The sequence below is a fragment of the Coturnix japonica genome, chromosome 2, assembly GCF_001577835.2.
Source record: "Coturnix japonica isolate 7356 chromosome 2, Coturnix japonica 2.1, whole genome shotgun sequence".
Lineage (NCBI taxonomy): Eukaryota > Metazoa > Chordata > Aves > Galliformes > Phasianidae > Coturnix > Coturnix japonica.
Window position 1 is genome coordinate 61947294 of NC_029517.1, and position 26901 is coordinate 61974194.

The 26901-nt window shown below is 39.4% G+C and overlaps 1 protein-coding gene across 4 annotated transcripts in view; it reads left to right on the top strand.

Annotated features, from left to right (window-relative positions):
• The first annotated feature begins 5775 nt into the window (after positions 1-5775).
• EXOC2 (exocyst complex component 2) overlaps positions 5776-26901 on the top strand; it is a 121256-nt gene continuing 100130 nt past the window's right edge. The window contains exons 1-4 of one of the 4 annotated variants that reach the window (XM_015854490.2): positions 5776-5896; positions 18607-18762; positions 23462-23638; positions 25973-26099. In XM_015854490.2, the coding sequence (XP_015709976.1) occupies positions 18645-18762; positions 23462-23638; positions 25973-26099 (422 nt within the window). In that variant the 5' untranslated portion in view covers positions 5776-5896; positions 18607-18644. Of the gene's footprint in view, positions 5897-6097; positions 6119-6149; positions 6240-18606; positions 18763-23461; positions 23639-25972; positions 26100-26901 lie in introns of those variants that run through there. The other 3 variants (XM_015854491.2, XM_015854493.2, XM_015854492.2) reach the window with 3 other exon arrangements.

A 26901-nucleotide genomic window follows, 5' to 3' on the forward strand; every position in this document is an offset into this window, starting at 1 on the left:
CACATTTTAATGCTAACCATTTATTTGTCCCTAGAAGAAACTTCATGATTGTATCTAACTGATGTAAAGTGAAATCTCTTATTTCTTTTTCCCTTCCTTTTTTTAACCATGGAACATTGAGAACTCAGGAGGGTGGGGGGAAGAAAAGAGAAGAGAGATAAGGAAGTTTAGGAAGAAGAAAAATACAGCCAAGAAGGGGTTTTGAAATAGATGAAATGTTTGTTTATGTCAATAAATACATACAAAAAAAACCCCATATCATTTCCTTTACAATAAATGTGGTTTTGCCAAGTGTGTGTGTATGTGATATGCCTATTGTGTAATCAGCCTTTGTTTTTTTATTGTTCTGTATCAGCTGTCAAAAAATAGTCCCCATTATACTACACGCTGGACAAAATGGATCTGGCTCCTAAGTGCTTGCAAAATAAAGCCATGTTCCTGCAAGACAACGCACATGCACATTAAATTACAAATCAATAGGCACTCTGGCTAGCATGCAGTAGTAATGACAAAACCCAAGCTGATCTTAGGCTGCTCAACATATCCTCCCTCCAGAGACGTGTCACAAGAGCTTGTGAATGGGGCAAGTGTGGGAAACAAGCGTTTCTCACTGGGTTTCGTCAAAATAAACTTGGCTATTAAATATGAGGCCTCTGCTACTCCTGCTGACTTTCACTAGGGCACATCAGGACGTGCTGACTGCTACGAGAGCCTGTGGGGGAAACTTGGGTGGGCAGGCAGCAGGACAAGAGAGCCATCTGCCTTCATTCAACATGATCTCAGAAGCCACCAAAAAATATCTAATTAACAGCTTTTCCCTGCTTGTTCCTGAAAGCAGGGGAGTGATGGCAGTCGCACCACAGTTCGCTCTTGTGAAAAAGAGGAACAGAATTTATCCTGCATTTCCAGGGGAAAAAAATGCAAAAAGTTTTTTGAATTATATATTTTAACTTTGAAATAGAGACGTGGCATAATTTTAAACTGTTTAAGGTTTCGGTCTTATTTTTCTTGCATCTACCATTTTACAATACACACAGTAAATGAAGGTCAGTTCCAAAAACTATTAAAACTGATGCAATGTAGTCGTGACACCCGTGACAGAGCTGTAGTATGCGGCATTTGGTATTTTTAGCTGCAGAGAGTAGATTAATAATTTGTTTCATTGGTGCTGTTTAGAGAAACAATGCCTCTGGGTCAGTAGTGCACAGATTCCTTGGACAAGCCTTGAAAGGCAAGAATTAGGGTGGTGTTAGCCAAGAAAGTAAAACAGTGAGAGAATTTTGTGTACTGCTGGAAATTGTTGAAAGTGCAGAAGACTGTATTTTTTGTTTGATGTGGAAAAACTGACTGTACGTGTTCTGGAAGAAAACTCCAAATATCGTGTGCATTAATTTATATGTTGTTTCTCTTAAAGCATACCAGAAATCATCTGGGGGCAAACACTGATCAGTACGTTGTTTTGTTCTCTCTTGCCTTTCAGCTAAGATTAATACATTTCACATCATAATGAGAGTTTTTGGCTTAAACTCCTAGATAATGGTCAAAAGGCTGCCAAGGTCGGAGAACTTATTTCTGTATCTATACATAGGAAAAAAAAAAAGGAAGAAATCAAAGTGTAAATTTTAGGTAGACCACTTCCGAGATGTTGGTTTCAAAACATACATCTGGGTGATTTTCAGTTCAGGAGGAAGCAGAAAGCAGCTAGACTTGGGTGCATAGCGCAACACAGGAAGTCTGTTTGGGCTTTGAAACATCTCTGTGAAGTTTTTGCAAAATCAGTGAGAACCACTAGAAGCCAACATCTGTAGATATGTTCCACTGACAGATCAAGAAAATGAAGAGAAGCAGAAGCAGTGAGGTGAAGAAAGTTTGTGCAAGGATCATAGATTGGTTCCAGTGAACAAGGTTGGGACTGCTGCTGGTTCAGATCTATGATCTCTGGTTCAGAAGGCACCTATCATAGGCATGGAAGCAACCCTCTTGATTTCAATCAGTTGAAATTAAGTACACACAGAAAAAAAAAAGAGATGGTAATTTACAGATCAGGTAGCTTCACTTTGTGTAAATGATCAAGCAAAACCTCTGTAACCGTTCAAAGAAAGTATGTAACAACCAACATGAATCTGTCAAGAATGGATTCTGTTAAATCAATCTGATCTCATTTTATAGTAAGGTAATAGCTATTGCACAAAGGATAGAAGTAGTAAAACTTCATGCATCTTCATTTTAGAAAAGCTTTTGGCAATGTTCCTCAAGAATAAGCAAAGGCAATATGGTTCAGAGTGAAAATCCCATAGGATTAGAAGAATGACTAGAGAAGTGATAGCAAAATGGCCCAATATCAAATCATAAAATTTCATTGAGAAAGGTTCTTTAAGGTTCTGTCCTGAATCTGACACTACTCACTGCTTACTAATTATCTGACAATATATGGAATGTGGATGTAAAGAGGACAGGAAGAAGACAACAGCTAAAGGTGTGTTAGGGAACAGAATTAGAATTCAGGGTGATTTTGACAAACTGGAGAGTTTTTTAAGGAAAAGAAAAATGCAACAGAAAAGATGATATTCAAAAGTTGCAAGTGTAGAAAATCAGACATGGAGTCACTAGTTGCCCGGATACAGGAAGGGGAAAAGTAAACAGGATTGCAGTTTCATAGAAAAAAACATAGAGTGAATCACAGGCTAGACACGAGTCAACACTCTTACGCTGCTATAAAAAGGCAAATGCCATATGAGGGTGTAGGAGAAGGAAGAGAGAATGCAAAATAGGCCAAGCAATTATTTTGCTCTGATAACTGATTGCAATTGGAGTTTATCTTTCTTAAAATGTTTTTCACCAGAAAGATGACTGGCATGGGACACTGCACTCTGTGGCATTGAGTGCCAGAAAACAAGAACACAAGGATTCTAACAGCACTGTTTTGCTTAATGAGTGAAACAATACAAAGGAGAGAGAGACTTAAAACGTGCAAAAGGCTGCCCAGTGAATAAAATGAAGTCTTTCTAAGAAACAATTGCACAAAGAACTCGGTGTGGGAATGGCTGGAGGAAATCCTACAGCTTTCCATATTCAGGTTAGACAAGATTATCATAATAATCTCTCCTGGCTTTCATATCTGTTTACCCAACTTTGTAGAGAGATGTGTTGTTTACAGATCACTGTCAAATCTGCATAAATGGATTAGAAAAAGGCATGAATGAGCAATTACTTTCGTGACCTCTCTGAGGAACGATACTTACTATTTACCAGGTCATTATATTACAACTTGTCGTTTATTTCCTCAGTTTTAACAGCACAGATTAATCTCTCTAATGGTATCTGGAGTTCCATGGAGTAATATATTTATATTAGCAGCATTATATATGACAGCAGATATATATTATATACTATGGTATATACATATTATAAGCCATATATTTGATTGTGTATCTGACAGTGCTAGTTTTCCTCCTTTTGTTCTAAAAGGATGTGTGGGGCAGTGTTTCTTTTCTCCAGTGGGTTATATCTGTAGTCAGTCATTGTCAGCTTTGTTCTGGAGTCACTGAAGGGGTAGGTGATAGTTACCACATGGTCACTGTACATCAGCTGGGAAAACCACCCACATTAGATTCAACAAACTCCTGCACACAGGAAGCTCTTCTCTGACAATATTATCCAGAGCCCCTGCAGATCATAAGAGTCTTGGGTGCCACTCTTGGCAACAGCAGGATTTGTATATGCTTATGAACCCACACACAGCTACCCTCCAGTCTCCTGCTATTGCAGATTCTGGCCCCGTTAAGCTGTACTGACTGGTTCCCTAAGACCAAGATCGGCATAAAATCACAGCCAAGCAGCTGGTTTAAAACTCTAGATAGGGAGGTGATATTTTCAAAGGTACAAAGATCTTGCAGTCTGTTCTCTCTTCAGCTGATACTGGAGCTTGTCTCTTCTGAAGCTCAGATTCCCCTTGCTGTTGATTCACCCTTTTATGGTATTTGTGCTGACAACAGAAGTGAAGTTGCAGTCAACTCCCCAACAAAAAAATTCAGCCCGACTCTGTAGTTTGCCGCTCAATCTACATCTAAACTCTGGGTTGCTTATTGCAAAATCTCCCAGGCAGACAGTTCCCATTGTGCAGCTCTTAAAGCCAACAGGATTTAAGGGCACGCACTCCACTCCCAGAGAGCATCTGGCAGGGCTGCGCCCAGGTATGTGGAGGGCTGGATGGAGATTTCCATATCAACCCCAACTCTTGGAGTCGTGGTTTTATTTGGCACAACTGGTGACAGGCTTTTAATGAGAAAATGCAAACAAGTTGTCAAGAAGGAAAAACATCTTCTTCAGACGGGTGGCAAAGAGTCGTACTTTTTTTTCCCCTCTACTTTTTCTTGAAGGACAGATGAACTGTCTTTCTGCACTGGGTATTAACAGAAAAGTGCTCAGTCACCAGTAAGAACTTTGGAGCTAATTAGTGAAAAGCATGACACTGAAGTCTCTCATTGTTCCTCAGGCAGATGCCGTGTGACTATTTAACTAAAGCTAGAGGGAAGAGTCAGTAAGGAGCTGTATATTCATCCACTGAGATATTACAGCCTATAATATACCTTGTGCAGCTCTCACCTCCAGGGGAAAAAAAAAAAAACCAAAACATGTGGGAAATGACATTTCCTTGCCATGATGTTTTTTATAGCGCTTACGTTCTTTGAGGTTTTATGAAAGATATTTCCAACTAATGTCTCAATCTAGGCCTGGACTGGCAAAACTGAGAAACTGATTCTCCTTTCTGTTTTCTCCCTCATTGCTTTTTATCTGCTTTCCATTCTGATTTCATTTGCACTTGGCTTTCGCAACCAACCTCCAAACAATTCCAGCAGAAAGGGAAAAAGGATGTCTCCTTTCCAAAAGGAAGAAGAGCCTCTGTTCAGAGGTGCCTCATGCAGACAGATGGTCTGATAAGAAATCACCCCATGTTTTCAGTGGGAAACCAGCACGAATTTGCACGACCAAGCTTTGCCCATGCTGCCTGCCTACCGCCAGCTCTTGTAACAGCTGCGTCCTGTTTCTGTGCAGCCCTGCAGCGGTGCCGGAAAGACACTACCCAGGGGGTCGGGCTGCTGGGGAACAACCTGAAATAAAAGCTGAGCCAAGAAATGGAATTGCACAGCTTTGCTTTGCTCCATTTCTGAAGAAAAGTTAGTCTCCTTTTTGTACAGATGACGTGAAAAACATTGCAATCGTCCTCCACCCAACAGTGAGCCTGATGGGTGAGAATACCCATTGGTGTTGCCCATGTGGCATTGCAGGCATTTTAGGGAATGAGCAGCTCTAACCCCAAGCATACTCAGGGCCAGCACACCTGCATCTGAGGGGCAGCAGGAGAACCAACACTTGAAATTTCAACACCAAACCCTCCATGCCACAGATACAGGAGAGGTGTGACGATCATTTAGAGGCCCCACAACCAGGCCTGTAGGACACAAGCAATGCTTCTGGGAGACAGGAGATGGTAGGAACCTGTCCTTCCGACTCAAGGGCACAGTGCCTTCCTCTTGCACCACCACGCACCCCCGCACCATCCTGTGCTGCATCACAAGAGCGTGGAGTTTATTATTATTTATTACGATTGCCGTTGCTGCTGCTACCAATATTACTTCAGTAGAAGAGCTTCGTACTGCCCCACTTCCGAGCTTCTACGAGCAGACGCTCCCAACCCGAGGGAGGCCGCCTACTCCGCCTCTTGCGCCTTCATTAGGCGGGGCCCGCAGCTCGGCCGCCCCTTCTCGATGTCTCCACACTCCATCGATGTCTTCGGGCGGCGGCTGCCGGTGCCTGCTCCCGCCGGACGCGGAGGCGCTGCCGGGAGCGGCGCTGCCCCAGGTGCCGGATACGAGCGCGGCGGCGGCGGCGGCCGGTGAGTGACAGCGAGCGGCCTCCCGCCCCTCCCTTCCTCCGCCGGGCGCTGCGGAGCCGGCTCCCAGCGGGGCAGCCCCGGTCCTCCCCCATTGCGCTGGGGCGGAGACCGTCCCCATCCCGGGGGGGAGACCGAGGCGCTCTCCCGCCCCGCCCCTAGTCCGGGAGGGATTCGGGGCGGCTGTTTGCGGGCCGTGGGGCTCCGTGCTGTGCTGGGGGGCAGGTAGTGCCATATGGGACCGGCCTTGCTGGTTACCGTGAGGTGGTTCCGCGTGTGCTGAGGGCTGTGCAGGAAGTAGGCCGGGAGAGGCACGGGCGCTTAAAACTTCGCTTACTGTGTCCAGGTGTGGAGCCCTCAGTACAAGAAAGTCATAGAGATTTTGGAAAGGGTCCAGAGGAGGGTCACGAAGATGACCAGGGGGCTGGAGCACCTCCCTATGAGGACAGGCTGAGGGAGTTGGGTTTGTTCAGCCTGGAGAAGAGAAGGTTGCGGGGTGACCTCATTGCAGCCTTTCAATACCTGAAGGGAACTTACTCCCAGGAGGGGAGTAAACTCTTCGAAAGGGCTGACAATAGCAGGACACGGGGAAATGGTTTTAAGTTAAAAGAGGGAAGATTTAGGTTGGATGTTAGGGGGAAGTTGTTCACTAGGAGAGTGGTTAGGCCCTGGAACAGGCTGCCCAGGGAGGTTGTGGATGCCCCGTCCTTGGAGGTGTTCAAGGCCAGGTTGGACGGGGCCCTGGGCAACCCGATGTAGTAAATGTGTATGTTTGGTGGCCCTGCTAGGCAGGGGGGTTGGAACTACATGATCCTTGAGGTCCCTTCCAACCCGGGTCATTCTGTGATTCTGTGTGATTAAAATGAACTGCAACGCGGTTTCTCATTGAGGGGAACAGCCTGGACGTGGGGATGGTTGCATTTCCAATAGGGACCCTGACATTCTGTCCCGGCTTTCAAAATAGCGCTTCTTCCAAGCTGTTGCCTTTTCTCCCTCTTTTATATATTTCTTTGGCGTTTCCTACCACCTGTGTCTTGTTTGCTCCTTAGATGAACAGCTTCTAACACAAACACTCAAACGCTTTGAATTCACATCCAGCGAAGCAATAAGCCCTCCTAGTCTGGCAGAACATCAGGTCAAGTCTAAGCTGTTAACGCCCATTCAAAGAATAATAGACGGTCTGGGTTGAAAAGGACCATAATGTTCATCTAGTTTCAAACCCTCTGATACGTGATGTAGTTTAAAATTCTAATCTCACATTGTTTTTCCTCGTTTTCTGATTGCAAACGCTTCCCCCCCTCCTTAAGACCTGTATGTATTTCACTGCACCGGGGTTTTCTTTTTCCTTTTGATGGAGTGTTCAAACCATTAGAAATCACTAGAAATTCAGTTAGAATCACTGAATGGCTTCCTTTGGAAGGGACCTTAATGATCATCCAGTTCCAGCCCTCTCCCGTGGGCAGGGCTGACACCCAATAGTTTCTGAGGTTTGTTTTTTTTTTGGCTGTCGTTTTTTAATTATAAACTGCAAGTGAAACTTGTCACCTTTACATCCAACCTGCTTTGCTTGCTTTATTTTTACTCCCCTGAAGAAAAGCTTTGTAATTCTTAGCTCCCTATCGCCGTAGTGTCTGTCACAGCTTGCACTGACCCAGCAAGGAGCAGCCGAAAGCTGCTGCTTTCTTTCCCATGGATCGCTTAGTTTACAGGGTTTGTGATTTATGCCCACCCTTGGACAACAGTGTTTTTACTTAACCGGGGGTTCTGTTGTTTTAAACAGGATGCAATGATTTTCGTTATACTAGTGTGATTTATTTCACAGAAAATGGCATTAATTTAACTTCTGGTGGCAAGTCGGGTTGTTGGTTTTTTTTTTCCCTGTATGGAAAATTTAATTTTTCTTAGTGTTTATCAGAGGTGAAGCAGTTGGATGTTTTTGGACCTGTGATATTCAGGTCTTAGTGTTTTGAGTTGTAGGATTCCTCATGCTGAGAATATTTGAGGTAAAAAAAACCACACACATATTAAAGATGTTAAAATGTGATTCACCAGTAGTTTCCCAAGGTCCCATGAAATAGCATCCACTGATACGGTCTGTTCATGATGCTACTCCTCAAAGTGAAACTGCACTGAAGCACATTAAGTGGTAGACAAGAAACAGAGGCCACTGACCTCTTTTAGCGATGAAAGCTTGAGATATGTTATGTTAAACCCTACTTAATCAATTTCTGTCAGTTTGATATGGCTGGCTGTAAATCCAGAAAGTCTTGAGCATTGTACTTGAAACTAATCATCAGTTGTGTGTTACTTTTGATTCTCTTCATCTGGGCTTTTCTGCTTTCCCTTTGAATCCATTTAAGGGAGGCGAAAAGAGCAAGACCTGAATAGCATGATCACAGAAGTGTGTATTTAAAAGTTATTTTTGAACATACAGGCTCTGACAGCCACCGAATGAAAGAATACATGAATTAAACTATGCTTTTATTCTCCAGAACGAGGCAAGCCCGTGAAGCACAAGTGGATATTTATTACCTGTCTGTGCATTAGTTTAATTATGCAAAAAAGGCGCATGAATGTTTTGCATGGAAGAAATCAGTAGTACTTCAGTTCAGAATGAAGAACTGGTAAATAATGCTCAAAAGATTGCATGTATTACTCTGAATTTATCTTCCGCGGGGGCTTTTTAGTATGAGTGGCATCTGGTGCTGTACTTATAAGCAAGCTGAAGGGCTGGAATCAGAAAATAGGTGAATGAATGGATATCTTTAGCGGAAGTCAGACACTGCTCTTCAGCTTAACCTTTTGTCTTAGACCACCTACCTTCTGTAAATCTGTATTGGGCAGTGTTGTCTTTCAGTTTGCTTTCCCCAAGAGAGGGGAGAGGTGCTTGGTAATGGGGAAATCCTGTTTGTAAAGGTGCTTGTAGGATATGGGGTTAGTAGGTAGAAAGGAGGAGGGAGGGAGAACCTCATTTCTGTGATCTGAAAAAACGAATCCGAGGCAGCTTTCCCTGAAGCTGAGTAATGAGAGAAATGCTTGAAAATGAGGATTAATTGTGCGATTGTTCTGTTGTGTATTTTGATTAGGGGAAGGTAAGCATTTAATATTTTAAACAAAGCTAAATCAAATGCCTCCTCTCCTCCCCGTGTTTTATATATATGGAGACATTTGCACTTTTTATGTGAATTTGGAACTATTTAGTGCTTTTTTATTGAGAGCCTTCTTTGACAACAGCTATTAATCAGTGCATACGGCATGCTCGGTGTTTTCAGTAGATAGTTCTACGATTGCACTCAGGGATGGGTGTGAAAGCCTGTGTTTCCTTTCTTTGCTTATTTGTTTGGATTTTAAGAACAACAAAATTTCTGAGACCCAAAGCCCTATATAAGTTGTGCTGTTGTTTTTGTTTTTTTTCCTCTTGCCCATAAGGGAACTACGGACCAAATTTTCAGTTGACTATTCTAAAGCAAACCTTAAGTATATTGCACAGAAGCCGGGGGAAATTCTGTCTGCGTAACTGTGCCTGTGGATCAGATGATATAAATCTGTGATGTTTCAGTTAGTTGGGCTTACATTCTGTATTTTTCCTTTCGCTTTGCGGCTATGCTGACAGTAGTGTGTACCTTGTATTCAGACAAGTGCATCCCAAAGCTCTTACCAGGTTTTGATTTTGCTGAGCAAAATTATCTCTTTGAATGCCAAATTTTGCATTGGAGACTAACTTAATTTTTCAGGTCATCCTAAAATCTCAATTAAAAAAGCAACAGCTTCAAGTTTTCTATTCTCAAATTCTGAGAGTGCGACGACTCTTAAGATCTCACTGTGTTTTTAACATGTATGCCTTCATTCTCTCTGGGAACCTGAATGTTAGACAGAGACTATGTAGGAAGAAGATGTGTTTTCCTTATTTTTTCTCGTGCATGGAAGGCAGTGTCTCTCACAAGACAACTTCACTCATCTGAAAAGATAATTCCCAACAGTAGTTGTGAATTTTAGGTACGTAAGTGGAAATGAAGGTTGGGAGCATGTAAGGTAGAGGCAGGCTGAAATATATATGAAAAATGCCTGTGCATGTAGGCTCTCACACAGAGCTGTGCATGAGTTTGCCTGTGTGAACAGAGAGATACCGCGGTGTCTATCTTGTGTATTTCCCATAGCGGGGTATGGAATGCGATGTTTGGGTGAGAACACGAGGAGTAGAGGGACATCAGTAACACAAGTGCGTGCCTCACCTTCCAAATAGCTTTGAAACAAAAGAAACTGCCCTAAAAGCCACACAGCAAATATTCATTTCAATGCGGCAGTCCTACCTACGGGAATGCATGTTAAAACTTCAGTCATATGAACTGTGTAATTACAGTGGTTACATAGTGTTTTTATAAAGAATATTGTGTATAGTTACAGGGCTTAGAAAAAAGCTGCGGTGTCTTGTTTCTTTTCTCTGTAAAAAAGAAAATAAATCCCATCCCATTGGGATTTATTTAGTTTATTTTTTGAACTTCTGGATCTTTTTGAGTGCATTTGCATAACGTGCTTGAAAGTTTTGTGATGCTTGCAGTATTGATTTCTAATTTCTGCCCGTGAATAACATAAGATAGAGAGATGATGAAGGCATTAAGATTCTTTACCCCAAAATAATGGAACTAAAATAACGTAGAAAACTATGATAAACTTTAGAAACCTAGAAGAAAAAAGGGATGAATGGTTTAAATGTAAGACGGGGGGGAAGTAATGACTTCTAAGTGAAGCAAACTTACTGGATTTTGGAGGTGGAAGCAGATGTAGGAAGGCATGTGCTTTGAGAATTTAGACATGAACAGGAGATTTATGGCCGTCTGTGATATGGTTTTGTGTAAAGCTGAGTTGGCTTTTTTACTATTTATTTATTTATTTATTTATTTATACATACATGTATGAAAGTAAGTTTAAAGCTTTTCTTCACAATGTTGCTAGATTACGGTGATGTGTCACGTAATAAATACAGAAGCTTTTAACAAGTAGACACAATTTCTGGGGAGCTGCAATGCAGTTTGTAATGAAAATAGCAGAATTTCTGGGGAGAAACATCTGTGCTCAGGCTTCCTTGAGTTACACTTTCTTATAAGCTGCTGTTCTTTTCTAGCCTGTTTAGCACAACAGGAGCAGACGTTCAGAAAATGTAACTGGTTTGCCTTGAGCCTTGGTAATGAATAGGTGCTGTAATGCATAATGTAGTAGCAGAAGCGTTTGTTCATTGGAGAAATGGCATAAAATAGTATGTAAGCCTACTTAATAAGTTGGAGGAATAGTTTGTTTATTTTCGCTGTGAAGGTACCCAATTTTAAAGCTAAGTTGTCTGAAAAGAAGTTGTATTTCATAAGGTGATACTTCTAGGATTTTATTTTATTTTTTATGATTTTCTCCTGTGGAAATATCCTAATTCAAGTTTATAGGGCTAGAATTGACGTTTGGATTATTGTAGTATTGCTTATTTTGTTTAGTAGTGGCACATGGTGGTGGTCATTGTCATGTAAGTGAATGGATTTTTGACAAAAGGTGACAGTGTGGCTGTGGTTATGGGCAGTTGGACCACGGAAGTGGATTAAATTAGATTTGTGAGTGAATTTGATGGAGTAGATACTTGTGGTGGCGGAGTGGAGGGAAACTTCCTCTGTAACTAAAATAATGTTCAAATGGTTCATTCAAATCTTTGTCTTTCAGCAGGTGATAAAGTTGACCGTAAAACAGTTTTCAGAACTAAAAGAAATCAAAGAATCTCTTCCAGGCCCACTGCTGTAGAAGTCTTTGTTCATCTATACCATTAGAACTATCTGATAGAATCATGGAATCCTTGGAGTTGGAAGGGACCTCTGAAGGTCATCTAGTCCAACTCCCCTGCAATGAATAGGGAATCTTCTTTTTGACCTATTTTTAGAATGAAGTATTCTTACGTCTTTGCAATGGATCACAACTCCTTGTAATATAAGGCTCGTTAATTTCCTTCAGGATGTTTATGGTGTAAGATCCTAATGAGCAAAGCTTCATTTCAGGATGGAGTGTTTATAGAAAAATTCAGCATTTTGACGTTGTAATCTCATTTGTATAGTTAAGTGTTCTTTGTGGGGAGTCTCTCCCCTCTCCAAATAAATAACCAATGGCAATTGCTGAGTTAGCAATGTATCAGGATATAGGTATGCTGTGTGTCATAACTGATACAATGCTGTTGTTAAATATGTACAATGAAAAGGATTTTTATGGATTTGGATTTCATTTTGACATGTGATAGATAGAAGGTTAATTGATGCTAAATGGATGCTTTGTTAGTCCTTCAACAGCTACTAAACTAGTGCAGGAGGAATGCAAATCATTACTACAAAAGGCCAAGACCAGTATGTTTTCTTAGTGAGTTTATAGGTCTTTTTTTATCCCTCCCTTCTTTCCATCCTTCACAACCGCACAAAACCTAGCCAGCTGTAATGATAGGAGGGGAGAGCGGGCAGCTTTTCTAAACACACACACACACACACACACACGTGCACACACACACACATTCACACACTCACTCTCTCGCACTCCTGCCCCCTCTTTTTCCTCTCCATACCTCAGCAGAGTGACAGCTTCTAGATGTTGCGTGCGAGTGAGTTCAGCTGGTGCTGTGTGGTCTGGGTGTGTGGTCTCCAGCTCAACAGAGAGCCTGCTAACAGGGTGGATGAGAGAGAGCAACACTGTTTACTTTAATTTATTTCGGATGCCGGAACTGTGCCCGGAGTTTCTCCTGAGCTTGATTCCACAGTTAGCAGTGTCAATCCCTCGCAGCTGCAGTGCGCTCTGAAAAATGCCCTGAGCTCTTTTACCCAGCGCTCTCTTAGCATCTGTCTGGGGTCCAGCCTTTAATTCCTCGCCACTCGACAATGTTAATGGCATTGCTGAGTGCTGTGATTATTTTGCTTTCGGTGTGTCAAGATACATCGCCGCGAAGGTGTACCTCGCTGGGTTAAGTAAAGTGGGACCTTGGAGATGTTGATGAAATAGACAGGTAGAGCTGTTGTGAAAGCAAAGCAGTTGCAGTCATTCCTTTGCCTATCCCCAAACTGAGGTCTCTTCTTGGACTTTGTAACTGGCTGCAATATTCAGTAGCCCTCTGAAAATAAGAGGGTATTGTGTCTTTTAATACTCTGTCTTCTTCATAGTCTCAAAACGTGCTCATCTTCCCAAATCAGAATTGATTTTGGCCTGTGATGTTGTCCCACCGGTTAACGTGTTTGTCAGTGTTAATATTGGCTTGAATCAACATGCTGGATATGACAGACCAAGACAAATGAGGCTTTGTTGTTTTCTCTGTGACCATTAAATTGCCCTTTTTTTTCCCTTTTTTTTCCCCGTTTGTTCATCTTTTCATTATAAGTAGCTTAGTTTTGTTTTGAAGAGGGTTTTTCTTTCCCCTCGAAATGTAAGATTTGTGAGCATTTCTTGTTTAAATTGACAAGTCTTCTTTTATTATTTAAATAAACATGCGTAGATTCTTAATATCACTTGGAATTCCAGCATTGTTTAGCTTATTCACTTCCCAGTCTTTCCTGGCAAGCTTGCAGGAATGGACTTTGTATTATTAATGCAGTGTTGAAGGCTGTGGAAATTCTAGGGCACTGAAGATCTCCAGAGGGGTTAATAAATGTCAGTTATTTTCACAGTGCTGCTTTTTGGATGCTTTTAAATCTTAGTTTATGTAGATTGTCTGTCTGAATTTATACTGTTGGGAAGATAAAGCGCAGAAAAGGTTGCAATAATGTTTTTTTGTCATTTTGTAATGGTTTTGAATGCAAACATAGAAAACTTTTTTGCTTTGCCATTCCTTCTTAGGGTCATTTGCCATGTTCCTTCACTGATGCTGTCGTACAGTGTTGTACTCAGGGGGACTCACTTGGTTTCCTAGTGAAAGCAAATACCTGGATGTATTTAGTAGAAGCACAAGTACGTGTAGTTTAAGGTGCAAAAGCCATCACCTACATTCTGGAATCTGAGCATTTACTGATTGGTTAAAATCATCCTTTTCATAAATCTGTTCATTCAGAAAGCATTTAATGCCGCAGTTTTAGCGTGGCAGGAGTACCTGACATACTAGTTTAGGGTTTGTTTGGTAAGCAAACAATGTTGGAGGCATACTGTGATTTGAACAGGGAAGGTGCTGTGGCCATTCCTACTGTACCTGTGTCAAATTGTTTAAAGTGGTATTCAGTCACAAGTATTATATGTGACTGAGCACAAAGAGGTACTCGATAGCTGAAGGCTTTAATTGTATGTGAATGTCATTTTCACCTTGCGTATAGTTCAGGCTTTCTCAGAGCTGTGACATAAGCTTTTTCTTTCATCCCTCCTTGACAACTTAGATTCCCTTTGGTAGATGACTGTGACATTTGCGTTGACCTTGGTTCTGTCTTCCTTCCAGAGCGTCTTTTAAGTTTAGTGTTTGTGACAAAGTGCTACTGAAAACTTTACTTCAGTGAATTTTCAGTCACTGGAACCAGCTCGCTTTCTTTATTTAGAAGCCAGGAACGCCTTTCTGGCACCTCTCAACTGCTAATTCTTTTGTTGGTGAAATTTATTACCTGCATCATGTCACCACTCATCTTCTGAAGTTCTCTGCCTTTGTCGTGCTTGTAGTTTAACTTCGTGATTTGAAAATACAGGCCAGTTTGGTATCCATAAACCCTGAATTTCTCTTTTTCACTTGTATTTTGGTATTGCTTCAAGAACAGTAAGCAGAGCTCAGTGTTACAGAACAGTTATGGTGGGTGTTGGCGGTGTCCTTTCTCTTTCCGTGTCATCTCTGCTTTTCCCTGAGAGTTTAATGTGAAACCTGTTTAAGAATTCCTGTTTTAAACGAACTGGAGTTTTCAGTACAGCGTCAAGACTTGTGTTTTTCCTAACGGTAAATGATATTTCATTTCTTTACTGTTTGTTTTTAAACGTGGCTTTTCTAAGGATAAAGAGCGACAATGTCCCATCCTTAGCAAGCCTGTAGTGTTCAGAGCAGTCTGGATTTTTATTTATTTATTTATTTATTGAGCTAAACCTCTGCGAGAGGACAGTTTATTTGAGGAGCTCATGTAAAGATGAAGATGATGTTTATGAAAGGCATTTTTCGAGATGGTTTTGTAGTAGGTGGTCTTCGCAGAGGCTTTCTAACTCCTTCCACTTCATAACAAGAATTATGGCCGAATAATATGGGCAAGATCATGGGAGCAGTCAAACAGATGTCATCCATGTTAAACTTCTGAGGAGATATTGTGAGGAAATGAAGTTTTAGAAAGACGAGAGGGGAGTGACGAGGGAAAAGGGACTTCTGTTAGTGTAAAACAACAATGTTCATTGCAAAAAAAGTAGTCTTGTTAACACTTCTTTGATAAATGCATCTTCTGAGAGTTTCTCATAAAGAAAACAGTTTTTGTGCAATCTCCCCTGCTCTGTATACGAACCAGTTTGATTAAGTTCCTTTGAGTAAGAAAGCTGATATATGTGTTTAAGTGTTAAGTAGAATAAATGTATTTTAACAAAATAAGATTTCTCTATAGGGTGATTGTGGAATTGCAGTTATCATTCTTCCTTAGGCTTAATGAACATGAAAAAATGAATCTTCAGTTTCTTAACGAAACTAAAAATAATTATTTTTTCAGCTTTGCCCTAAAGATTAATAAAATACACTAAAATAGAAAGTCTCTTTTGGATCACAAGACTATGCAGGTTATGCTTCCCAGTAAACAATTTAGTCGTTTTGCATGTTGCCATGTGTGTCAAAAGGAGGGGAACATATTATAAATGAAGACTGAAGCTTTTGTTTGATCTCTGTGGCAAGGACAGATTCCGTAATGTTTCTTCATTTACTCTTTGAAAGAAATGAAACCAATTGCTATTCAAATAATAAAATAAAAAGTGAAATCAAATAATAGAGCATCTCAGTGCTGTAGTGCTCTTGTAATGTGTTCAGATTTACTGTGGTCTTCTCATCCAAGTGAGGTATTTCGAAACAATTCTGCAATAAGTATGGAAATAATTTAGAAGAAATGTTAGACTTCAGGAGGCTCAGCATTTTTATTGCATTTATTCAGCCTATCATCAGGAGAGATACAGTGCCAATTTCTGAAATCCAGAGAGATGCGTTGTAATATTACTTTTGAGTTTTGATATTGACGCAAGCCAATTATCTGTTATGCCTAGGTATTTTGAAAGAAGCAGTAGCTACAATGCAAGGGAACCATTACGTTGGGTGAGAATCAACCAAAAAATACCCTAATGGCTTCTAGTTTGCTCATTTTCTTCAAGAGTTTTCCTTCCATGTTACCTCTGAGTTCTTGAAGGTGTTGGTTATGTGTAGTTGTTTTGTTTTGTTGTTTTTTTTTTTTTACATCTTTGTTGCTGATTAATATCCCATAAAGATTTTTCTAAGCTATTCCTGGAAAATAGAAGATATTTTACATCACGATACGGATATCTCCGTGTATTCTGCTTCCTATGGAATATAACAGAATGGGTAGCCCCACTCTTTACATTTGTTATCTGTCTTAGAGCTCTATTGAGGATATGTGAAGAAGGCTGCAAAGTCAATGTAGATAAATGTACATAGAGTTTATTCTCCTCCTTCTATTAAGGTTATGCGCCTAGTTGTTTTCCAATATCAACTTTGCATTTGACTCCAGGGGAAACATGCTATACTGAAAGATCAGATCTTCTGTGTCTATGCACTTTCTAATTGCATAGGAGTAAACTAAACTTCCCCCGTGTTTTCAGTTTTTGAGTGTTTCAGGTAGGATTAGGTTCGGGAAGATTGTTTCTGTTGTGCTGCCTGTTGTTTTGTCAGATGATGACTTGCTGATGTAGCAAAGAGAGCTTTGAATTCAGTCTGTGCGAGACAACAGCTTGACACGCTGTGCAGCTCCAGGATTAGGAATACTGACAGCGCATTGACTTTATTGTTTTCAGCGAGGAAGTAGATCAAGAGTAGTTCAGTTGAACTATATGAACAAAAGTAGGATGGGAGTAAGGAAGAAAACCTGTCAAGGTGTCAGGATTCAGAGGGAGCATTGGGGTATTAACCCCTCTTGTCCTCTCTTGTTGACATTGTGCACAAGAAGTCAGAGGGAAGATTGGCAGGATAAGGGCAGGAAATAGTTCAGCTGCAGGACCTGGACCTGGCTTCGGTTTTGAAGTGAGGCAGGGACTGCCTGCCTCTGTAAAATAGAGAATGAAACATAAGCAGGGCTTACTAGTGCAGGAGAGAGGGGAATGCCTGCCAGAGCATAACCTTTTCTACTGTGTCTGGAGATTACTGACAGCTGATTCTTCATAGTCTGCTGATATTGTCCTCCTCTCCTTCTGTGTTGCTCCAGCAACAAGGTTGCAGACAATCTCTACTGATTTCTGTAGCCCCACGTTAGATATATGAAACATTCCAGCATTTTACGTAGCAGCTGATAAGAGGATCCATGAGTCTAAATTGTTGAATTCCTTTTTCATCCACTTGTTAATTGCAGGAACCTGAGAAATTAATGTTAAACTAAAAAAACAGTGTCATTTTCAATCTTGGGATTTCAGATGTTCAAATAAAAAAGCTTTGGTTCCGGAGGTATATTTTGTTCATTAATTGTGAGCTCTAAGCAGATAATCCTTTATCTACTGGGCATGGCTCACAGACTGCAAGTTTTTATGTTTGTGCTTATTCCAACCAGAGTCTTCATCTCTTGTTGATTGCATGCACTTCATCGGTAGTCTCAAATATTTCTCTAAAGCTAACAGTTCTATCTGGAACTTGAATATTTCAGTGCATTGTGTGGCATTTCTTGCATTCAGTTCACATTTTGCACTGATTTCAGGTTTGAGCATTGGCTCTAAAGTTGAGAAATTGAGAAGTTTTTACAGTAAAGTTTTATTATAAGTCATCTGCTGTGCATCTGTGGTGTAGATAGGGGCAGGTCTCTGTTCAGGGGGCAGTATTTGATTACTCTTAACCATGGGAGCTTCTTCCTTGGTCCTGCTTCTTGTAGATGCACGAAGGAAACTGCTAATGAACAACAGGAATTCCTAATCAGATTCATTGTAGGCTGTGTGACACAGGTGCCATACTCGTGTTTCTGATTTAGTTGAAAGCTCTTTTGGGAAATGCTTTCTTTTAAAGAAATTATAATAATACTATGTACCTTAATGTTTTGGAATGTGATTTGTTTTATTGCTGTTTTCTGCTAGTGTAGTGTTCGTAAGTAATGCTTTTCTTTTCTCAGTTTATCAAAATCTTGATGTTTAATACAAATCAGTGTTGGGATTTCCTCCCCGTGGAAGTGTTTGTGCCAGGCAGTCAGTTCTTGATAGGGAAGTAATTCATATATGTCTGCAGCCTATTATTTAGCAATTTTGAACCTTCTGAGAAATGCGATTGGTAACTTTATAATAAAAGAGTGAGAATTTTTGGTGTGATTTGGATGATATTCAGTGTTTTGGTGGTTTAGGGTTTGTTTGTTTGCTTTTCTGAATCTACATTTTCTTTTCAATTCAGAAGTAGGGCTATGTCTACTATAAAAAATGGGACTGCAAAAAAGGTGTAGATATTCTTTATAGTTTGATAACTGTGGCAGAAAGAGCTTTGAGAATGGTGTATCACATACGCAGATTTATTTGTTATTTTAAAAAGCTTTTAAAATAACTTTAATGTAAGTGTTTCTAAATGATTGTTTCTTGTTCAATAGGTACAAGTGACTTAGTTTGTAGTAACTAAGTGGGTATCATGTCTCGAGCACGCCAGCCCCCGCTTGTGACTGGCATCTCTCCCAATGAGGGCATCTCATGGACCAAAGTGACAATTCGAGGAGAAAATTTGGGAACTGGGCCAACCGACCTCATAGGTAAGCTGAAAATAAATGTACAACTTTGGAGACTGTAGAATGGCATGTTTGCATGTTTAGAATTTGATTAGAACTGTATTTTTCATTGCAAATAACATGGTAAAATCTATTGCATGTTATGTGTGAGAAATGCCCTTTCACGTCTATGCACTTCGCTCCATGAAAACTCAGGGATGCTCTCCAGTGTCTAGCAAATCAGAATAACCGTACTTTGTTAAATGGCCCCTTTGTCTAACTCAGCATCTTGTACCGAAAACTTAATGAGTGCCCGTGGGAGTATATGAGAAGAGAGCAGATACAAAGGTACACTCCTTTGCTACTTTCCCAGGTATTGAGACTTTCTATCAGAGCTGTTTTCAGTATATTGTGAAGGTCACTGAGTATTACTGTTCCTTGAGATGGTTGTACTAATTGTCTTTTGCACTACAACAGTCTGTGACAAAGTGGATTCAACAATTCAACTACACACTGTGTGAAGAACCTTCACTGTTCTGATTTTAACATGGTAACTTCGTTTGAACTGTCATTGTTCTTACACTGGAAGAGTGATCAGTCTTCTCTGTGATTCTTCTGTGTAGATCTTGATGATCATTACCTTCTGTTGACATTTCTCAAGGATGAGAATTACAGGCAAATTTAACTTTTCTGCATATGTGTGTGACCCTCCCTGTTGTTCTTCAGTGAATTGGCTTTATTACTAATATCTTGAGACAGGAGAACATCATCTTGGATACATGCAGTGTACAGGATGTGAATGTACATTTACATAATACTGTATGCTAATTTTCTTTCTTACAATTGTTTGCCATATAATTAAGATTAAACATCAAGTTGATGTTTTTCACTGATCTGCTTACTGTAGTCCCATGCTTTAATGCGCGATGTATAGCAGTCAGTTTAGGGCCTGCCATCTGTGAATGTAAGATTGCTTTTGCCTGTGTGCATCTCTTTGTTCGTTGAATTTCAGTGGCTGTTTTATAGCACCACTCAGTCTCATAAGATCTGGTCTGCATTTTGTTCAACTTTTACTGTCTTTATGTTCTGAATGAATTAATATCATCAGCAAACGTTGTAACCTCTTTAACTTGTCATTTATGAGTATATTGAACAGCAGAGCTTCTAGCACATGCCATGTGGAAATTTTCTTCAGTGAAAACATACCATTTACTGCAGCCTTGCTTCTGTCTTTTAGCAAGCCATTTATGTGAGTCATATCCTATGGCTGCTTAATATTCTTAGTCCTTTAGAGAAGGACTTAGTAAAATCTTTTGGAAATCCAAGGTAATGATAACTACTGGAATTTCCTCTTCTCTTTTTTTTCTAATTTAAACGTATGTGCACTTTGGTATTCATGCTAGAGACAATTTGTTGAGGAATCATGGCTCCTCTGAAGTCCACTGGAATTTTGTTTGGCTTTGCTAGAACCAATGCTTCACTTCATGGCAGTAAACCAAGATTCCCAAATTCCATTTTTGGCCACCACAATGAACCTTATGGCCAAGCATGAAATAGTACAATTTTTCCCCCTAGTTTCAGCTTGCTGCCTCTTCTAAAGAATAATTAGTATTTTCCTGAGCTACTAGATAGGGTTGTGGTACCCTGTATGAATGTTTATTGAGATATAGTCAAAAAGTGATGGTGTTATGGGTGAGTATATATTCCTATGCAACTGTGTGGTTAATGTATCTCAATAACCCCATCAGTTTATTGGTATGGTCTTTATGTAAGTGATCTTCATGTAGGTTCTTGAAAGGAAGGCATTTCCTGAACTCTTTCTCAAAATTATAGCCGACTCACTGCTAATGGTTTGTTTGTTTCCTTGTTTTTGGAGTAACCCTGCAACCATAGCTGCTGCTAATCTCATGTTTTAAGGTAAAAGTAAAAAATGATTTGCTGTAATTTCTTTTTCCACTTAGTTCATTTGAATATCACCTTTTCCAGTATGTGACTAAAGCCCCAGACGCATTAAGGTTTCATAGTTACATTAGGCAAGTAAATAGTCCCTGTGACTTGGATGGAAATACTTGCAAAAGTGAGTCTTTGTAAACATGCGATTTAAGCAACTTTGAGTGAGGGTTTTATAACATTTATAGTCTGCTACTTGAGATACATTAAAGTAAAACAAAAAGCAATAAGCTATTTTTTTTAGATACATGGAGTACCACATAATAGAATATGGCTTTAGGTTTCGTTTAAGGGAGAGCCTTCTTGTAATCTGTTTGTATCTTTGAAACTACATAAACATTTTATTTGCAACTCTGTAGCTCACAGTACAAAGCATCAAATCAGGGAGATACACATGGCATTTATGCTCTTGAGGTTTAGCTTGTCTTTTAAGACATTTGCAGTTTTTGAAGACATTGTAAAATTGTTGATTTATAAGCTTAGCCAAAATAGGAAAATCTCATGAGAATTACTTGTTTCTGTTTGTTGAAATAGGTAGAGGGGCTCTCCAAGATACTCTATAAAAACTAGACCTCTAGTATTGCATTCTCAAATATCCTCTTACTTTACAGCAGATCAAAATAAGGTTTATTTAAGGAGAAATTGTCTCTGTTTTGAGGAGGAAGGAGTTTTTATTTTTACCACCAGAGAATGTGCCCAAATGCCTTTGTTTCAGCAGTTACCCTGTGCCATTGCTGTATTTAGTGAAGTGTATAAGAAGCTGAGACTTTAGTTTGCATTTTTGAGATGCAGATAAACATAGTTTTCCTCCATTTAAGAAGTGTCAGATCATGTGATGTTCTCTTGTGAGCTTTAAGAACCTCCAGTGAGTGGGAAGTAATTGCTACAAGCGTCTTCAAAATTGTTATTGAAAGCTTCAACTCTACCAGATTGCTTAAGCTTAGATTATACTCAAATGAATATGTTAAGATCAAGAATTCAGGCTTTTTTTAAACTCTAGGGTGAAAATCTGTCTTTATGAATGGTTCAGGCTATCAGTTAGTCTTAATTTCTGCTGCAGTGTTTTTCCCAATCAGAGAGAAGTCTAACATAAAACAGAAAGATTTAATAATTTTAGTCTACGGTTAAGAGCCATGCACCACAAATAAGTGCTTTTTCCCCAGCATCTTTCAAGAAAATATATGTTCTAGCCCGGTTAAAATGTTGCAAATAGAGAGCAAACAAAATTGTTTTTGGTTTAGACGACTTGGTTTGCCTCTTTGTTTTTTCCCTCCCTCACCTCCTTTCAGGCATGTATAAGAAATGTATCTCGTGCCCTTGCTCAAGTAAAATTGCCTTCAGTTGTAATAAGATTCTTTCTGTTTTTTATTTTTTGGGTTTTGTTTTCAAAATAGATTTTGGCAGGGAATAGGGCATTTTAATGTCTTACAAAATCATGAAAGCTGCCAAATTTGTCTGCTGTGTAATGTCAGAGGTTTAGATTGTTAGAAAAAGTAAGTGTGAAGCTTTGGTACTGAGCCACATATGCTGATCCTTTTCTGTCTGAAAGTATTTGTTAAATTGGTCATAGCTTTCTAGAAATTCAAAACAAAAGCCAAGCCAACAGGGAAAGAACTGCTATGCTTGACTAACATAGTCTAGTACAGCCAGCATGGCCTTTTCATTTTAGATATAAGGTAAGGGTGTTATTTAAGAAGACAGTAATGAAGTTGTTCTACAAAGTAAGTCTGTTAGGGACCTGATAGTATCGCTATTCTAGATCTTAAGAGCTTCCTAATTCTTCAGGATAAGGAAGATCAAATTGGAAATGTGAAGCTTGTTGAAGATATGAGGAAAAAAATCCATTTATTCCATGATCCAGAGTCCTGGTCTGACTAACTGATGAGATTGGTTTGTCAGTTGGTCTCATTTGTCTGACCACATGAGATAGGAAGTCCCAGGAAACGTGAACTCATATTAAAGTGTATATTGACTCTTAATTGTTAAGCCTGTTATTAAATGCTAAACACTAACTAAATTAAACACTGACACTTAAGTTTACTCACTTTAATATGCCCTAATCTTTCCCTGTGAAAGAGCTTTCTGGATAAAATGTTGTTTTTTTTTTCTTCCAGAAAAAAGCATCATTTTTACTTCAATTATGAGAAAGCATAGAGGAGAAAATGAATGTCAGATGACTGTTCTTTGATATTCATGCAACAACAGCAGTCTATTCAGCAGAATCTTAGATTTTGTACAGAAGAAATGAGGACAGAATAATTGTTGAGGAGCATTTTTTTTCTTTTAAAACCAGTATCCTCTTCTGTGTCTGCCAAAGTGTCATTAAGTAAACTTGAATGAACATTGTTGGTTTTGTGTGGTTTTTTTTGTTTTGTTTTGTTTTGTGAATAGTTAGCAGTCATTTTTTGTTTTTTGTTGGGCCAAGTCACACAAAGCAAACTTTCTACAGTGTTATATTGTGCACTGCTGGACAGCAGTTCTTTAGTGTCTTGCTGATAGAGGATATTATTAAGTTGCAGTAGCTCCATAACTGATGGAAGACATTGAAATAAGCTTTAAGTCAGCACAGTCTCACATGGCACTAAAACACTAGGACTGAAGTCATATGGGGAATATCTGAAAGATGTATTCACAACTCTTAAACTGTAGGTACATGTAAGGCACTAGAGAAGGGTCCTTACATGTGTGTCTAAAATACATGAAGCATCATAAACATTTTTGCCTTACAGAATTTCAGAAGATACTTTTATTCATAGTAGGTTGAATTTTGTAATTTTTTTTTTCTCCCTTCTAGGTTTAACAATATGTGGGCATAACTGCCTGCTCACTGCTGAATGGATGTCTGCTAGTAAAATTGTGTGTCGAGTTGGACAGGCTAAAAATGACAAAGGAGACATTATTGTCACTACAAAATCTGGTGGTAGAGGAACTTCAACTGTTTCCTTTAAGCTTCTGAAACCGGAAAAAATAGGTACTTCTCTTGTTCAAACTCTCATCTGTTTTGTTTGCTAGACAAAAATATAATTGCCTTTATAAATAAATCGTATATTTAAAGAGGGTCCACATCAAGACAATTTTCAGTTGTCCAGAAAAAGCATTAAAATCTACAAATGCAGGTGTGAATTCATGATATTTGGGAAATCAGTCCCACTTCCTCAGTATCCTGATAAAATCCTTGAGGACTAATGAAAGGTGTCCCTTTTTATTTGTAAGCAGAAGCACCAGATTTGTTAAATTTTCAGGAAATTCATAACAGATCCAGTAATTATTCATACTGCTTTTTAATTTACTGGATACATAGGTTGCTCTGAAAGTAATACCTCTGTTTATTTCCGTGGAAACCACAACAGACACAAAAAATACAATAGCACTATTTGATAGAGCAAATTTCCAGCTACAAGACACTGTTTTTCAACGTAGTCACATAACTATGTATTTTTGCATAGTGATGATCAAGAGCCTGCATGCTGTGCTATCCAAATCTGCACCATCAGAGGTGACTCTCTGTTTTACAGCTGCTATGACAGAGTCATTACTAGGAAGATGTTGCCACTGTAGTCCATTGTTCAGTGACCTGAACAAAGCACCAAAAGAAGGTGCTAAGTCTGGGCTATATGGTGGCTGTGGTAGGACAGTCCAGCCAACATTGGTAGTGTGCTCCATGGTCTTCAAACTGGTATGGAGCTTAGTATTATTGTGTTGTAAGAGAAAGATTGTCTTCTTTGACCTTACTCTGAAGTTTGAGCCTTTATCTTTGTTAGCATTGTGATGTAATGGTCTGAGTTGATCATTTGCCTGGGTGACAGAAAATCCAGAAAGATTACCCCCTTTACAATATTCCAGTGTTGTCACCATTGTTTCCAAGACATTGAAGACAATGCTTGGCTCTGTATAGAGTTCCCTGGTCATAATCTGCCAATTTTTGCAGGTGAGTTAATCAAGGTACTCTTCATTTCTTGGTATGACAGCAGTACATGGCCATCTGGAACGTGGCTGTTGCTTCTTGTGAAACTCACTGCCCAGGCTTTTCTGTGCTCTCATCCACTGTATGGTCTTGATAAACATTCAGCAAGCGTTGATGAATGTCAGCGGGTGCCATTTTTACCATCTGGAGGAATTCATTGGCGCACCATTGTTTCATACTCACTTCCATTCTGTTGGGCTGCCCCTCTGCTGCCATCTGTCAGACTACAACAAAATATAATGGAATATTGGTGAGAAGGTTCATGCTCTGCTGCCATACTATTAGCATCTGACTCTGATGTTGTGGGCCAGCATCATAGAATAGGAGGCATTACTTTCAGAGCCATTTCTGTAAATTCAAATTATAAACACATCCAAATCCTGACAGTTGGTCTTGAAAAGAAAAAAGCTGAATCTTTAGCGTTGTTTCTGATTTGTAGTTCAAACCACCCTCCAAGGTCTCAAGTATTATTTTTCTTGTGATGTTTAACCATTAAAGTTATGTTGCCAAGCAGTCTAGGAACTGTATCTGTAATCCAGCAATCCCGCTTTCATAACCTTCAGAAAAGTTTATTTCGGAGCACCTTACTGATGATTGATCATTTCTTTTAAGCTGATCTAGGAGCTGGCCACTGGAAAGGTGAAATAAGAGCAGATATTAATGGTGAAATTTTTGGTGGTGTGAGAGGAAAATGAGTATTAGTAGAACAAACAAAGAGCAATGTTGGGACTGGATATTTCCCATCTTGAATATTTTATGTTAAAGAAGGGTTTGATGATGAGTATGGCAACTGCATTTTTGGCCAGAGCCCAGGCACTGTTCTTCTTACCTTTACCTGTTAACATCACTGTAAAGCTGTAGAAATAAGGCCAGTCCCTTGTCCATCTTGAGACATTCATGTTAGCATGTGGCCTAAGCTGGCTTACTTTTTCATTATTAGTGACACAGGAAAGGGATCTTTCTTAAAATATGCAGATAGGAGGGCCTCTGGCTAATTGCTTGTTTTGAAAGTAGCAGATGACTAGGCAGATGTCAAAATACTTGAAGGAATGGAAAATGTTAATATGCTTCTATTAGGAAAATGCTCTTCATTTATATGGACCTGTACATTCTCTCAGAGGTAATGTTTAATGTCCAGCCATTATTGATACCTTTTTAATGGCTAAAATAAAACAATTCAGCTTAATTGTATCCAGTTTGTTTTGCAATGCAACTTCCAACATATTACCTAGGCATCTATTTTATATTTATCAGGATCTTTCAAATTAGTTCAGTATGTTAGAATTTGATAGTACTTGACAGTCCTTGTTTTTTTAAGGATTTGTGCTTTGTTTTCTTTAGGTATCTTGGATCAGTCTGCTGTCTGGGTGGATGAAATGAACTATTATGACATGCGCACTGATAGAAACAAAGGGATTCCCCCTTTGTCCCTACGTCCAGCTAATCCACTTGGTATTGAGATAGACAAGTGAGTACCAAATGCCTTTAATCCAGTTTTTTAGTGTTTCTCTCTATATATGTCTTTGTAAATTTCAGGAAAGTTTTAGTAGTTTACGGGGCAGGAAAAGATTTAAAAATACATGGCATAGTATTTGGAACTCAGAGGAGTTCTTTGTGTGCAGTCTCTCCTGCTTCACAATCCTTTTTTGGATCGTTAATTAGATCTTTAGATAAAAAACTGCAGATCTAAAAGCCTGATGTATTGAACTCCACTGATGCTTATATTTTGAACACTGGTAAATAACGTAAGGCTTTGGATTTATACATTGTGGTTATGGAATGCTTACTGGAGCATCTGAGCATCTGAGTTTAATGGGGCTTTTAAGAATGTTTAGATTGCTTTCTGTTGCTAAAAATTGTACAGTAAAATGTGATTTATTATACCACATCAACTAGTTTATTTTATTGAGTTATTAATACTGCTTTCCAACCCACAGAGTTTTTTTAATTTTGCTCATGAGTATGGTGGAGTTTGACTCCTTTTCTGAAATAGAAACTTTCAGATAATTGATAAACAGGATGATAGAGTTTTAAAAGAGACACTGGTAGGGTTCCAAACCTGACCAACTCCTAGAAATGTCAACAGGGTTAGTATTTATCTTGATCAAGATAGCAACTCTACCAAAAATAAATGCAATTTAAAATTAGACTCTGGAGTCTCTTCTTCTAAATGGTCTATTTGTGATGAGTGCTTGTGCAATTTCATTGATCCATTTTTTCAGATGGTGGAGAATGCAAACGATTTCAGAATAATTCCTCTTCCACACTGG